This window comes from Eucyclogobius newberryi, unplaced genomic scaffold (assembly GCF_026437365.1).
Source record: "Eucyclogobius newberryi isolate DKJ021-1_F unplaced genomic scaffold, fEucNew1.0.hap1 SCAF_20, whole genome shotgun sequence".
Lineage (NCBI taxonomy): Eukaryota > Metazoa > Chordata > Actinopteri > Gobiiformes > Gobiidae > Eucyclogobius > Eucyclogobius newberryi.
Window position 1 is genome coordinate 13,428,116 of NW_027315835.1, and position 13,844 is coordinate 13,441,959.

Here is a 13,844-nt window from a genome sequence, read left to right on the forward strand (position 1 = left end):
CTATATTACTCGACACAGAAATAACAAAAAAACATAAAGGAAGTACATACACCAGCCAATGCAGATGAACATCCATTTGCGCAGCTTGTCAGTGGAGTAGGTCAGGACGATGGCCGTGTGGAGGTAACATCCCTCACCAAACATCCAAAAGAAATTAGTGGAGTGGAAATAATTGAAGGAGGCAATGACCATGCGGCACCAGATCTACAAAGAGAATATGTTCATTGTTACTGGGGTCACAGGAAGCCCAGTGGGACACAACAGGTGAAAGAAATAGCCCATATTTGAGCTTTATCATAGCAGATGTGAGTCGGTGTGACATGTAGACAGGTCCTAAAATTGTGCAGAGCCAGTATAAGGGTGAAACTTAGTCCCCTGAGAAGCTTTCTAAAAGACCCTAACCTTGGCTGTGATTATAATTATGGCAATTATGATTAATAAATGCAGGTAAGTGAAAGTGAAATCCGTGATTAAAACTCTTGTGGGGTTTTCTTGGGCTACAGTGCAGGCTCCATCAAACGTGGTCGAAACAACACGGACGTTATTGCAGGTCGTAAAGTAACACCGTACACATTTTCTGTGGATGAGTCTTTTAATTATAGGCTGTGATAAAATGTGAATATATGAGTATATTTCTGTGATGTATTTTATCTGCATAATAGTGATATTTTATCTGCATCATTAGTCTAAGAGAAGAACGGGTGTGTGACAAACTGCATTTGTGAAGGGGTCGTAAAGATGGTCCAAAGGATGTTTACCCTAGGGGGGGTGATAACCCAGAGGAGTCTGGGTAATGTTTACCCAAGGCTTGATCTCTACGGAAAAATACCAAGTGCCTTGATGTGAGGCTGACCAATGAGAAATGTGACCCGCCTATTCCAGAATATCTAATAAAACCAACCAGCATGGGAAAAAACGAGGTGAGACGCGGGGGTGAGACGCAGGAGGGTCAGCCAGGCTCCTTACAACGGCCTGGCTGACACAGTCCCCGCGTTTTCTCCCATGCATGCCACACAAATGTCTGATGTTTCTGTGTCGTTTCATATTCTAAGTTGAATTGTGTTCTCAATGTGTTAAGGAATAGCATCGGGTGTATGTCTAATTCCATGACATAGGCAGATTATGTTGTTACGATTCATTAGTGTGATTTATTATTCATTTTTTCCTCAGTTATGTTTTAAGCGAATGGCAATGCACTTAAGTGAAGGTGGTCTCTTCATTACACTAAAAAACCCGATGTTTTTGCCAGAGCTACAACTGATGGTTACAATAACATAACATTAAATGCAGGCTCTGATCACACTCTATGAATACCAAGTCTCTATTTTTAAGGTTTCGGCAAAGGCATGCTGAAGGTTTAATAATTACCACCACTTGCTTGTAAAGGAAAATAAAATAGGGTAATATTGGTAAATCTGATTTATATTCAGATCAAATGGCAACTTTCTGTTAAAATGGGCTTCTGTACATTTTAAAATCACAGATGTATCAAGGCCATAATTCATTCAACATATTCGCATTAGTGTTTACACATACCTCAGACTGACACTGCCAGCTCACCTCACCTCACCTTGTGCTGAAATATTGATTCTTAAAAGTGGGTATCTTTTATTAAGAGTATTTAATAAGTAAAGGAACAGGCGTCCTGATTCCTTAAAATCCATGTTGCTCCACTTGCGACTACATTTCTCAGATAAGCCTTTTTTAATAACACATTTTTAAATGGGCCAATGGCTGTTGTCTGTCTTAAGTCATTTTCCTTCAGTTACATTTTTTTTAACTGATTGATTACAACTTACTCGACCAAGTTTTTTATTAGCCAACAAAATCACAGTATAAAGGAGAAAGCATAGAGTCAGTTGCTTTTGCTTTTGAGAAAATCTGGAACGTTTTATCTGCACGTATAAAGATTTTGTTGTTGGTTTAAGTTATTTATTACTCTTTGTACTCACTGCTCCAGAATCAGAATCAGTTTTTGCTATTGTTGGTGAATAATTCACAAACTAGGAACTTGCTTCAGCGTAAAGGTTCAACATAAAACAGTGTAGTATAATAATAATAATGATAATAGTAAAAAAGGGATTTTAAGAGTGATTTAAATATAATAAATGTACAACAACATCAGAATATTAGTGGGTAGGAGGGATTTACATGAATTATGTCACAGAAGTTATTAAGGTGCTATGAAGTGTTCATGAGTCTAATGGCAGAGGGAAAGAAACTGTTCTTGTGGTGGGAAGTTTGTCCCTGTTTGTCCCTGGCTGTGGCTCCAGCGTACCACACGGTGATGGAGGAGGTGAGGATGGACTCAGGATGGCAGCTTGGATTTCCTCAGCTGCCGCAGGAAGTACATCCTCTGCTGAGGGAGCTGATGGAGGGCTCCCACTTGAGGTCCCGGGTGATGGTGGTGCCGAGGAAGCAGAGGGAATCCACGGTGGTGTTGGGGGAGTCTGTGATAGTGAGGGGGGGCTCAGGGGGCTGTGACTTTCTTGAAATCCACAATCATCTCCACTGTCTTCTGGGCGCTGAGCTCCAAGTTGTTACCACTTTTCATGTTTGACAGCACGTTTTAATTGTGAAACTCTCACAAAGAATCAAGAAAACACCTCCCTAAAGGCTCAACTTGCTACATTTGAACGGTGAAGACATACTATAAATTAATATTTTTTTTGTTTTGTTTTTGTTCTTCAGAAAAAATCATCATTGCATCCCTTGATAGTCAGATTCTAATAATTTTTGAGCGCTTTTGTCAAAGCCACAACCCTTTTCAGTCAATTAATCGATGCACAGGGAATGCCAACCAAGGATTTGCAGGTCAGATCACAGCTGACCCTTCTCACCCTGGACACGGACTATTTGAGCCACTGCCCTCAAACAAGAACAGTTTCTTTCCCTCAACTCTTTTTAAATTGCTTTTATTTAATGCATGCCTTATTTGATATATATCTTGATTTGGTCATTGTTCATTGTTGTATGTTGCACAGAGTCACCAAAGCGAGTTCCTAGCCTGTGAATTTTGTTCACTGACAATGGCTATAATGGCTTCTGAGTCTGAGTCTTATTCTGATTCCTTTAGTCGACTAAAATTATACATTTGTTGCTTTGCTAATAAAGATCTGTCCATTTACCTAAAATATCACTTCAACTTCATGATTTGGTTGATAGATAATATCATCATATTAAAAAAAATTGCATTGTTGACCTTGATATACTATATTAAGTGTCAGTATATACACAATTTAAATGTCCTGACCTCCTTAAAATGTACAATGATATTGTACATTATGCCCTGTATATCGGATCTTATGTATATCAAATAGGTTTTCCTTGTATCCTGCAATGAATGACTGACAACAACACCCTTTTTAATTTTTAACCTGCTTGGAGCAGACTTACAATGGCAGGTAACATGACATAACATAAAGCCGGGCTTGGTTCAAATACAGTAGCCCATTGTCATGCCGTAAAATGGGATATTGTAAGAAAAGTCATGTTTCTTGCTTCCTTCCTTCCTGTGTAACCAAATACGGGTTGGGGCGACATACCACATTGCTCTCGTGCACCTCGGGACTCATCGTCAGCTGCATGATGAACCAGGTAGCGTTCCTCAGAATAAAGGCCGTGATGAGGTTCCAGTGGATGATGTTTCTCAAACAGCGAATGCTCCTGTGAGAACCAAACCAGGATTAACATATATACACAAATTCTCGGGTTTCTTACTGCGGTGACTTCATGCTATGTTTAGAAGTATTGATCTCATGGTTCATGGGTCAAGTATGGCCTATTCATGGGTTTCAGTGACATCACTTCTTTCTGTTTTTGAAGGACTTTTTGAGGACCTTAACCCATTCAAAACATACATAACGTATTTATTATTAGTGCAGTGATTTGATTAGTTAAGAACGAGACGAAACCAAATGAGATCTGTGGGTGAAAGATCAAATTTTGAGCTGTAAATAATGGCAGAGGCTAAATGTTTTCCATTCAAAAATGTTTCCAATAAAATGTACACAGTCCCAGAGTAACTCAAAAGGACTTAATTGTTTTTAATGCAACTAAAGTCCATGCAATTATTATTTTGCCAACTTTTCATAAAAGTCTTATCTGATCATAATATTTTCAGTTCCTGTAGAGAAAACATATGTGGGCAAAAACACAACGTTCTTAGTGTACTTCATATGAAATGTAGTCAAAATGGCAGCATAATCAGTTTAATCTGCCAGTCTCCGAGCCTGCTTTGCAACAGATGGCATGATATCACTGGCCTTTAGTCAAATGAAAAGTGAGAAGTCTGCAAACAGGCGCAACAAAACGTTGCTCTAGGTATTATTTAATTTTCAGGATTTAGCTGAGTAGTTTTAGGTTTATTGCATGCATACATTCATATTCTTGTGTTTATTATGGTTCACTTTTAAAATGTGCTGGAGTTGTCACAGAACACACCCTAGATTAGTGTTACAATAAACAATTTCAAACTTGATTCTGATACAAAGAACAATGATTAATACTTGATACAGCGTTTGACACAACACAAGGACCATTTAAAACCCTCTTTTAAGGTAAGAGAATATTATTTTCAAGACAAAATATTGGTAGCTTTTTTATATTATTATGCGGTTTAAAAACTATTAAGGAAAAGTCCACTATTTTTATACCATATTTTTTAGACTAGACTAATCTAATTTTGACACTAGTTTTAGTATAAATAAGTATCCTGGGTATCGATTATTCTAGACGCTGAGGAAACGTCAGAAAGGTGAGATAAACCCCTGCTTCATTTATTTGCTGACTGTCTTTCCCCACTCTACTGCCCTGTTTAATAATACGTTGTTTTTTTTTTAATCCTTAAAGACGAGGAACCACAGGGAACCCACAACACGTCATCTACATGTTTTTGCTTTTTGCACATTTCCTATTTCAACTAAAATGGCAGCGTCACTACAGCACAAAGCCATATCTGAGAGGTTTTGGATCTTGTAGCATACATGATTAAGCACTACTCTGTTCTTTGCATTTTTAGCAGCTCGTATAAGAATATCTCACATGCTAGAAAATGGTTAAGTAGGTTTGGTTCTTATTAGAGGATGTCGTAATTTTAGATTGAGGACACGGCTTTTGTTAGATTTAAATATTTTATCTTACTAATGTATCATGTATATTATGCTTGAACAGAGTGTGAGCTGTTTGCAGACGGAGCAGTTTCTCATGAAAGACGAGAACAGATGAAATTCCTTACTCGCTTCGCAACGACAGGACTAACTAACTTGTTAACTTCACTGCCAACTGTCTATGTCAACAGTTTAAAGTGCTGAAATGTATTAAAAGCGTGGGCCAGCTGTCCTGTATGTGACCTGTACCAGTGACCTTTTCCACTTAGGGGTAGTTGGTTAATGTGTAACTAGGGTATGGTCCTTAATAAAAGGTAAGTTGGACGGAGGAGACTGGCAGAGCGCTCAGAGTGGTGGGCTGTCCAGTGTGTGAACTGGAGGCTTGTTCCTCTGTCGTTTCTCCCCCTTTATTCCACCGGGGTTAAAGATATGGATGGTCTAAAACTTCTTGTTTCTTGTAACGTTGTCTTCCTTCTCCAATATTTAGATCTATCGGCTTTATTGAAAGGTGAGAGACCGTTTTTGAAATAGCCAAATAACATGAAAAGTCTGGGTGATTGTATAATACCACTGCCTTTATTATTTTCACAAAATGTTGAAATGTGTGCCATGTGGATAGGCCCAGTCATTACAGAGAGCATGAACCAGGTCAAAACCTCTGCAATTGGACAGTTTAAAGGCAAATTGAACCATTCTGACCTGCTCCATTTCAATGCTAAACTATGGACTCATGTCGTTTTTCAGATAATATTCTTCTAGATTTTGGATTAAATAAAGGTTAGTTCATTTGCCACTCGTTTTCTAATGTAGTCTGTGGTGAGATTGAGTGTGACACCATGGCGACAGGGTCAATTAGAATCTGCGCATTAATGAAGAACACATGAATGACAGAAAACGTTAGCGCTAATCCTTTTACCACGCGGGCCATTCAACTATGAGATCTTTGTAGTTAATCTCGGAAAGGCGAGCAGAAAATGAGATAATTATGAATCATGAATATATACACACATATATATATATATATATATATATATATATATATATATATATATATATATATACATATAGATATAATACACCCACACATGCTAGACCACCAATATATTATGTAGGCATTTCTTCTTGTTACTGTCTTGTCTTGAAAGTCTGATGTTTTTTCAATGCTGTAAATCTCTTGTCTCCGGGACACAATGGAATGTGTGTTTGAAAATAGCCGCAGTATTGAATGGATGTGGGCATTGACAGACTGGCTTCTTGTCACCCACATTATGAGCTTAGCCCTCTCCCTTCACTAACCATGAATTAATTAATTAACCAATCAATAAATAATTAATAGGTGTCACTTTGCACTGTCTTCTCTTTTCTTAAAAAAATAAATAATAAAATGTCACTCTTCACAAGGTAGCTCAAAATTGGATACATTTGAAACAACTACATATCTGGAAAATACTTATCTGCAGAGGAAAAGTAGACTTCATTTATTATTCACATTTTGTGATCCATGTTCAAAAAGCTACTGCAGATTAGAAGTTTTGCTCCAGGTTTTAAAGGGCAAAAAAGACATAATTACAGGTTGTAGTTCTCAATCAATCTACCTGGATAAATAAAGGTTAAAAATAAGTTTTTTTTTTTTTTTTCAAATAGACAAATTTTGTAATCGGTTTGAGAAATAATTGTAATCATAGATGCCACAAAAGTCTCTTTATAAACACGCATATAAAGAGGATATATTGTGTTGCTGTATTTGGTTTCATTCATTCATGTCTGAGTCATATTATACTCTCTAGTCTGCACAACGGCTTATTCCTCCCCAGTGTTATGAAGGCTGCTGTTGTAATATTGTCCTTTAAGTTGGCATCACAAAAATAGACAATGCTAAGTCACTCACAGAGAAAGTTTTGCATTTGTCATGCTTCACCTAACTTTTCCTTGGAATTGTTTCAAGAGTGCTGCGTGCTAAAATAAGATCCAAACACTCTTTTAGATTAGACTTGAGCCAAGGATGAACTTTTCCACCAGTCAAGAATCTCACTTTATTTCCTTTCACTCACTTTGGCCTTGAGTGCAGCATTGGTTTCTCTATTTGTCATTGGCAGCCACTGCCTTCTCTTAAGTGGCTTCTATATCAGTCGGTCCATAAAGTGAAGAAGGTGAGTAATAAATGCCAGTGCAATCCCCTGTTTAAACAGCATTTTAAAAAACACTCTCTTACTCTTATCTCTCAATGTCAGTGCCTTTTCTAAGATGGCACCTCTGTGGCCTAAAAACACAAGTACTGCATAAACACGTTCAGTCAAGTTTCTATTTACTACGCCCTTCTGTGGCCTTTCACGCTTTTCGCACTCCCCGGGGTGTCTGGGGGTCGATAACGGCCACGGCTGTCCAGGGCGCTAAGACCTTTCTCCCGTTAACACATGCTTTATTTCAGTTTGTCAGAAAATCCCAGTCCACATTCAGCAGAATCCCAGCCGGCTGCCACTTGGAGGACTGGACCATTTTTGGAGTAAAATAAATAAAAACTATTTATAAACTGAGATTTCTGTGACATACATAACAGAAGGGATGGGACAAGATCTTGTGAGATAAAATTTCCACAAGATTGCGCATATGTAGAAAATGATCTTGTGAGATTTTTTTCCATGTGTTTGCATTTGCCTTGGGCAAGATTATATATCATAATATACATAGAATTATTTAGCTGTGATGAGTTCCAAAGAGCAATGCTCCAATGACAGCAAACATAGCTAAATAAAATAAATACTAAATTGTGAACTGAACCGTAGGTCACAATCTCGTGTCTCACCATGTGGGAATTGTGTCTGACCCCAGCCCTACAAACATCTGATTGTGCTTAGATTTGAGCTCTGTATTATAAAAGAAGGACTCACGGAGCACATTTTAAACACAGCAAGAAGAATTAGAGAGAAACAAAAAACAGCTTACAATGTAATCCAAAATTAGAGTCTGAACTTCAGTGTTAGATGTGGTTTTAGTTATTTTCATGAAATTACGACCACTCATCTTGTGATTTCAATTTGATTGTGATTCATTCGGCAGTTCTAACCACAAAGCTGTCTCTGTATTTTTACATCCTCTTAGAGTGGACTATTATTCCCATTTGCGGGGGGAAATATGCCCTAGTTTTGCGGGGCTTCTAAACCTCCTTTGCATCTGCCGGATTGAGATAGGAATAGGATTCACCCCATGACCAAACGGTTTTGAATAAGAATGTGAAGCGCTTTGGAGAACACTGTCACGTCAACGCAGTCTGAGGGATGATTAGTGGAGACAGACACTCACCTCAAGCACAGGAACAGGAAGAAGGCAATGAGCAGTGCCACCATCGAGATGCAGTGGCCCAGGAAGTTTATGATGACCGCAATCTGGTAGTGCATCTTGCCTTTTTTCTGCAGAAAGAACAAAGTCAGCTTGTCAAAAAAAAACAAAAAAAACTTAGACTTACATTAACTTTATGTATCTGCAAAAGAAATGACTTCAATAGAAAATACAATAGAAAAAAAAAATCTTGGTAACAGAGAGCAAATAGAGTAGCAATAAATGATTGAATAGTGTCAACAGAACTGTATGTACAAGAAAAATATAAGTAGTAATAAATATAAATAAGAAATGTATCAAAATAAGTAAATACTAACCAACCTAGATATCAATTTGAGCAGTTGTAGATTCTATGATATTTTTTCAGAAGTAGTATTAAAATTATTATTATGAAGGAAACTGTTGAAAATAATATTTGTATTGTATAAAATTATAATTATGATATGGAGATGGTAAATGAGCCCGTGCACAAGGTGCACGGTGGCAAAGGCGGTTAGCGCTCTTGCCTCCCAAGAAGGAGATCATGGGTTCGATTCCTGGACCAGACCAACATCACATGATCTCTCTGGGTGGAGTCTACATGTCCTCCCCGTGTTACCGTGGGTTCTGTCTGGGTTCTCCGACTCCTCCCACCGTCCAAAGACATGCATGTGTTAGGCAAAATTGGCAACTCTAAATTGGCCCAATGGACAGTGTTGAAAAATTAGCATTAGCAAGTGTTATAAAAAAGGGGTAAATGAGCCCGGATTACATCAATGCATTTTACGTTCATTAATCAATATTTTCTTTTCATAGTGGCATTTTAATTCTGTGACACAAGAACGACACTACACAAAAGAAGAAACGGTTATAATCTTTGAGGTTTGGTCTAATTTACAAAAACAACATTGTCTGAATTGCCGATACAAGAAAGAAAATCCTCTTTACTCCATTTCTCTATTAATTTTGCCGAATTAACTCCTACGGCGACTGAGCCAAATGTTTTTGTGAGAAGAACACCAAATCATCTTCTCAGAGCAAATCATAGCAACACATCCACAGATATCCATTGTGATCCGCTTGCCTCGCCTCACAAGCACGAGTAATCTGCGCCGTAAATGGATTTATGTAACCTGCTGGCGTTCCCTCCGAGATTAAAGGCAGACATCTTTTTAATCCCCTGGCACCCGGACGCACGTCATCACTTCCCCGTTCGCTATATTTGATACGCCAACCCAAATCCTCCACTCCAAATCTACCAGACTGATCACACGGTCGGCTTGGTCTTCCACATGCTCATTAGTTTTGTCACCTCGTGAAAGGAATCATGGTTCAGAAGGCGGACGGGCAAATTGGGGGTGAAACAGGGCAGGCAAATTGGGCTCGGAGCGTCGCGCAGACAAGATGGAATATGACCAGTCGTGGACAACGTACTCAATTTCTGTAGAACGATCACAAATACACGAGAAAAAGTTCAGTAACAAAAAAAGTGCACTTGATTATTAAAGGTGTACGATGTAACTGAATCAGGAGGTTTTATTGCCATTGTCAGAACAGAAAATCAAAACTAGGAACTTGCTTCAGTGTTAAGGTGCAATATCAAATTATTATTATTATGAATAATAATAACAGGAAAAAATATACTTAAATAACGACATGCAAAAAATATACTTAAATAACGACATGCAAAAAATATGTGTACGATTAAAACTGGCTTAAATATCATGCAACACAGCTCTCCATAGATCTGACGTGTAACTTGGTGAGGCAAGTTTAATGCAACACTGTGGAACATTCTACCCTCTGCCACTAAAGTTACATAGTGCCTCTTTAAGTACCAATTGTTTAAGTACAAAAGCAAAAGTCACAGATACTAAAGAAGACCTTCTTTTGTCGGCTGTAGCGTTCTAATATACGACACACGTGGATTATTTTATTATATTTTGGACATTTTAAATTGTAATGTTGATCTAAAAAAGACACACTCACTTCCGTGTTCTGCGGTTTTCCACCTGCTCCTTGTGCTAAATGGTTACACGACACTGCTGAATCCAGAGCATGTTCATTGTTTGTGAAAAATGTTAAAAAGAGCAGTGGTGTTGAATCTGGGCATGGGTGAAACGGGGACGGCCAGAGCAATGGCACCTTGACAAGATTAATCAAATATGCACAAATCACTATATATAACTTTGAATGGGTGAATGAGAATGGAAAATAAAATAAAAAATAAATAAAGTAAATAAAATATGTGCACATTAAGTTGTTAAACCAAGTCCAAGCTAGTTCAACAGAAGTAACTGAATCTATTGTTATTTCTTTCAAAACAAAATGAGCTAAATTAAAATAAAAAAGTATACATTTTGTTATTATTATTGTATTATAATTTTGAGTTTATTACTAAGTTATTTTCTTGTTGTTAGCAAGATTTTTTAAAATGCATTCTTGAGCTACTAAGTCCACATAATGACCCTTGTTGATCAAGTCTAAAATGTTTTCTTCATTTCACTGCAGCACTACATAAGCCCCGCCCACCACTGGCTGCTAGCATTGCAAAACAGTCGGGCAAGAAATGAAAAAAATCAAGCCTAACTAGTTTTCCATCCTGTTGAAACAATCTTCACTGGAGAAATAACCTTGAGTGAATCTCGAGAGGAAATGGAAGATTTAATTGTACACAAGCAAAACCAAAGCACTTGATCCACTCCCAGCGGGAAAGTCGCATTATTCTAACTTGAAAGAGCTTCCAGCCCCCACTCACCGCCATCTCACAAGTCTGTCTCCATGCCGACGTCAATCACGGCACACAACAACTGCAGAGTGATTTATTTCAGTGGCACAATCGGGAAAATCTCGAGCACATTTTAAAAGGTCAGACACTAAATTTATCTTCAGCCGGAGATCGATCTGACATCAGTTCCTTCAGAATGTACGAAAGTCTTTCCAAATCAATGTTTCCTAACACTCAGAAATCTATAGTGTACAAACGATTACAGCTGTGAGATGCGTTTGAGATTGTTTACGCCATTGATATTTAATTTGTTCCTTTCTTTGGCTTGAAACTCGCCACGTCTTCTTAAAAAGCACCGTGCGCTCTGGAGTGACAGCGGAATACTTATGTCTGAGAAAGTTTTGAATTCCAGCATGGTTGGAACTTTTCTGCTTGTCATTTCAGGACACAAGTTTGCTTATTTTTTGAGACGTGGTCTGGACTCAAAGCAGGTCATTGGATTGGATTCATTTATGAGATTCTACTCACAGAATTGACAGAAAAAGAAGTTTTAATATGCCATACTATGTTGTCTTATACAATGAACATGTTTTTTCACATTGTAAAACTATTCCGTCTGTCCTATAATATATATATTTTTCAGGTTAATGTACAGTATCAATACTAATATGTATACCTGGGTATTTTTTTTATAAATATATAGCTTAATTAAGATATAGATTAAGATATAGATTATGTGCAATTACTGTGAAATTCATGTGCAATCCATGTGTCGTCGTGACACATATTCATGTGCAATTACTGTCGTGATCACATGCAATGGTATTTATGTATTTATGTATTTGTTTATTTTTATCTTTATTATTTTTCCCCTCCATCCCTTGTTGGGTAATGGGAGGTTTTGTCTATAGGAGTTTTTGTTTATAAGAGATCTTCTACTGAAAGTGTTTTTCAGACTTCCTATAAGTGATCTGTTCTTTTCTTCTGTATCTACCTCTGTATCTTCCTGCGTTGCATCAATGAAATTTCCCCATGTGGGACAATAAAGGAATATCTTGTCTTATCTTATCTTATCTTACATAAATTAGTAACAAAGTATCGCTAAAATTATACGTAAGAAGTCACAGATCTATAGGTAAAATACAAAAAAGACAGTATTTTGGACGTGTTCTGGAGCTCATTTCATGTGACTTGAGCTCATTTGGCTCAGACAAGGACTGAACTTGTCTGGAACAGTTGTTTGCTAAACAAGCACCTCAACTGGGAAAATTCGACTAAAAAGAGTTCAGACCAGGACGGGATTTAAAAGACTTGAGCGTCAGAATTTAAAAGTTATGAGTTGATAACATTGCTTCCCAATCATTTCTTTCAAAATGCCGGACAACTGCAACTGTGTGTAAAAGCTGGATTTAACTTCAAGAGGCTCAAAAACATTGCATTCTCCGTGGAGCAAACTTCAAATCCCCAAAAGGTTTAAAATGACATATCATGACATTTCTTCAGTGGAGCACCTCTTTGTAGTTTCAGATGAAAGTACAAATGTCAAAAATATATGACACTAAAAGAAGCTAAAACAAACCCTTCTGCTGTATCCGGGGTATCCAACAAAATGGTGTTCATTCAAAACCATGAATTCAAATCAAACAAAGTGTATGCTGCTCTCCAAAAGACACAAAAGACACAAAAATCAATCTATTCTTACACTCGATGTTAATATGATTGAACAAGTACCTACTACAAATACCATTGATACATCAGGATCGATGATAAACACTCTCATCAATCACATAAGAGCAGACAAATAATCTTAAAGCCAGATTGTCGTTCTTCTTTAGAAATAAAAAGCATATTCCTTTTAATTGTATTGGGAGTTAATCACGGCTACATTTCTTTCAGTTCTAGATTATGGTGATATTATATGCATTGTGTTAAAACCTCTGGACTCGGTTTATCCTTCATCTCTGAGGTTCATCACAGGAGAAGGATCAGAACTCACCACTGTGGATGGAAAGATCAGAACAGCTTTTGTTTATCAGGCACTTGTTGGCATAATTATTGCCTGATTATCACGTTTGCTGTTTATATGATCAGATTCACCATTTGAGATTATTTTACAATCCCATTGTGTCAACACAGAGTCAGGAAAAAAGGCCTTAAACAACTTTGCTTCCTGCCCATGGAACAAAACACAGAGACCTTTTAAGTTAAATCATTTTTTGCCATTTAATGATTTTAAAGCACTGGTTAAGAACTACCCACAGTGCAATGCTGGTGCTCTTGATTTGTATGATTTTGTCTCATTGTGTATGTGTGAGTGTGTGTTTTTATGTATTTGTTAATTTGATTGACTTGTTAATTTTGTTGAATGTTTTATTGGTGTTTTATAATGATACCATGTGCTGCTTGTTTGTTTGTTTGTTTGTTTGTTTGTTTAATCTGCATTTTGCTTTTTATAGTGTACCCACGAAAAAGAGAGGTTTTCTCATTTTTTCTCATTGTTTTTTCCCTGTATGAATTTATTTTTGCCTGGTTCTGTTCACTCCCTGGACTGACATCATTAGGGATCAACTTGGCAAGAAAATGACAAAGGGGAATAGCCATATTTACAGAACAGAACTTGCTTAAATACTGAGCAACTTGTTGCTCAGTATTTACTCTCCTCTCCTCTACTACTCTAGTCTACTCTCCAAATT

The 13,844-nt window shown here is 37.4% G+C and overlaps 1 protein-coding gene across 1 annotated transcript in view; it reads right to left on the bottom strand.

Moving 5' to 3' along the window:
* LOC140369100 (corticotropin-releasing factor receptor 1-like) overlaps nt 1-13,844 on the bottom strand; it is a 68,359-nt gene that overhangs the window by 20,826 nt on the left and 33,689 nt on the right. Inside the window, exons 6-8 of the mRNA XM_072456345.1 lie at nt 8,409-8,515; nt 3,546-3,666; nt 51-204 (exon numbers count right to left, since the gene is read on the bottom strand). Of these exons, the coding sequence (XP_072312446.1) occupies nt 51-204; nt 3,546-3,666; nt 8,409-8,515 (382 nt within the window). The remainder of the gene's footprint in view (nt 1-50; nt 205-3,545; nt 3,667-8,408; nt 8,516-13,844) is intronic.